Raw genomic sequence first — 1116 nt, 5'->3', positions numbered from 1 at the left:
CATTAAAACAGTGAAGTTAAAAGCTCACATTTTTCTATGACTGGCATCAAAAGAGTGGATTTATAATTCTGTCAACTGTGATGAAAACTACTTTACTTTTATTAATATTTTCATTAATAATTTTAGAAAATAATGTTGCCAGCTATGTTTTACTTTTTTGTTGTATTCAAACAGTAGTCTGAAATGTACTTTTTTAGTGTTATACTCAGAGTTGATCCTTTTGACAGGAATTCTGTTTTTCAATGGTTGTTAATATGAGAAACACAATGATGTAAAGACATTGATGTTATTTCCTGTTGTTGTCAGTCCCCAGTGCTGCACCCAGGGACGTTACAGTGAAGCCAAGCAACAGCTCCAGCATCAACGTCTCCTGGGGTCCTCCACCCAGCGAAATGCAGAATGGTGTCATCCAGGAGTACAGGGTAAACACACACACCCCAGACGAGTCACGCTTCCAGACATGTTAGCAGGGTTTATCTGATGGCAACAAGTCCTACACAACAAGACCGGACAACTGGAACACAAGGAAGATGTTTTCATGCTGTTTGAGCAATTAAACATCTTTAAGATGAGCCCAGGATTTAGTTTTTATAGTGTTTCACACTAAATAAATTAAATATAGATATACTGTAATTTACTACAGTAGGACATGTTTATTGAAGGGAAGTTTAAGATTAAAAAGAAATGGTTAAAAAAACTAAAATCAATCTGAAAAGTTCCCTGGTCTCTGTGTCCCAACAGGTGTGGTGTGTCGGCAGCGGCAGAGACAACCAGACACGTTACTACATCAACAGGACCGTGGATGGAAACACACTGTCCACGGTGCTCATCGGCCTGACGCCCGGACTGCTCTACCAGGTGGAGGTGGCGGCGGTGACGAGCGCCGGCGTAGGCACGCGCAGTCAGTCCGTGTCCGTTGTGATCAGTGAGTCGACAGAGACACGGCCTGCAGCTGGGTGGACTGGTGTCAGATGTTCTTGTTTACTGTGGAATTGTGGGTTTTTGTTTGATGTCTTTGTTGATGCAAGTAGAGCTTTCAACTAGGGCTGTGTATTGGCAAGAATTTGGCGTTACGATACATACAGCGGGTAAAATAAGTATTGAACACGTCACCAT

General features: G+C 41.9%; 1 protein-coding gene across 1 annotated transcript; it reads left to right on the top strand.

Annotated features, from left to right (window-relative positions):
* Positions 1 to 306: 306 nt before the first annotated feature.
* Positions 307 to 1083, top strand: LOC106512113 (roundabout homolog 2; the record flags this gene model as incomplete). The annotated part of the gene is given in 2 exon segments (XM_014000803.1): positions 307 to 422; positions 742 to 1083. Coding segments are annotated over 2 exon segments (419 nt in total), but the record flags the coding sequence as incomplete, so codon positions are not given.
* Positions 1084 to 1116: the final 33 nt, after the last annotated feature.

Source organism: Austrofundulus limnaeus, unplaced genomic scaffold (assembly GCF_001266775.1).
Source record: "Austrofundulus limnaeus strain Quisiro unplaced genomic scaffold, Austrofundulus_limnaeus-1.0 Scaffold4340, whole genome shotgun sequence".
NCBI lineage: Eukaryota > Metazoa > Chordata > Actinopteri > Cyprinodontiformes > Rivulidae > Austrofundulus > Austrofundulus limnaeus.
This window is presented reverse-complemented; position numbering and strand designations above follow the sequence as displayed.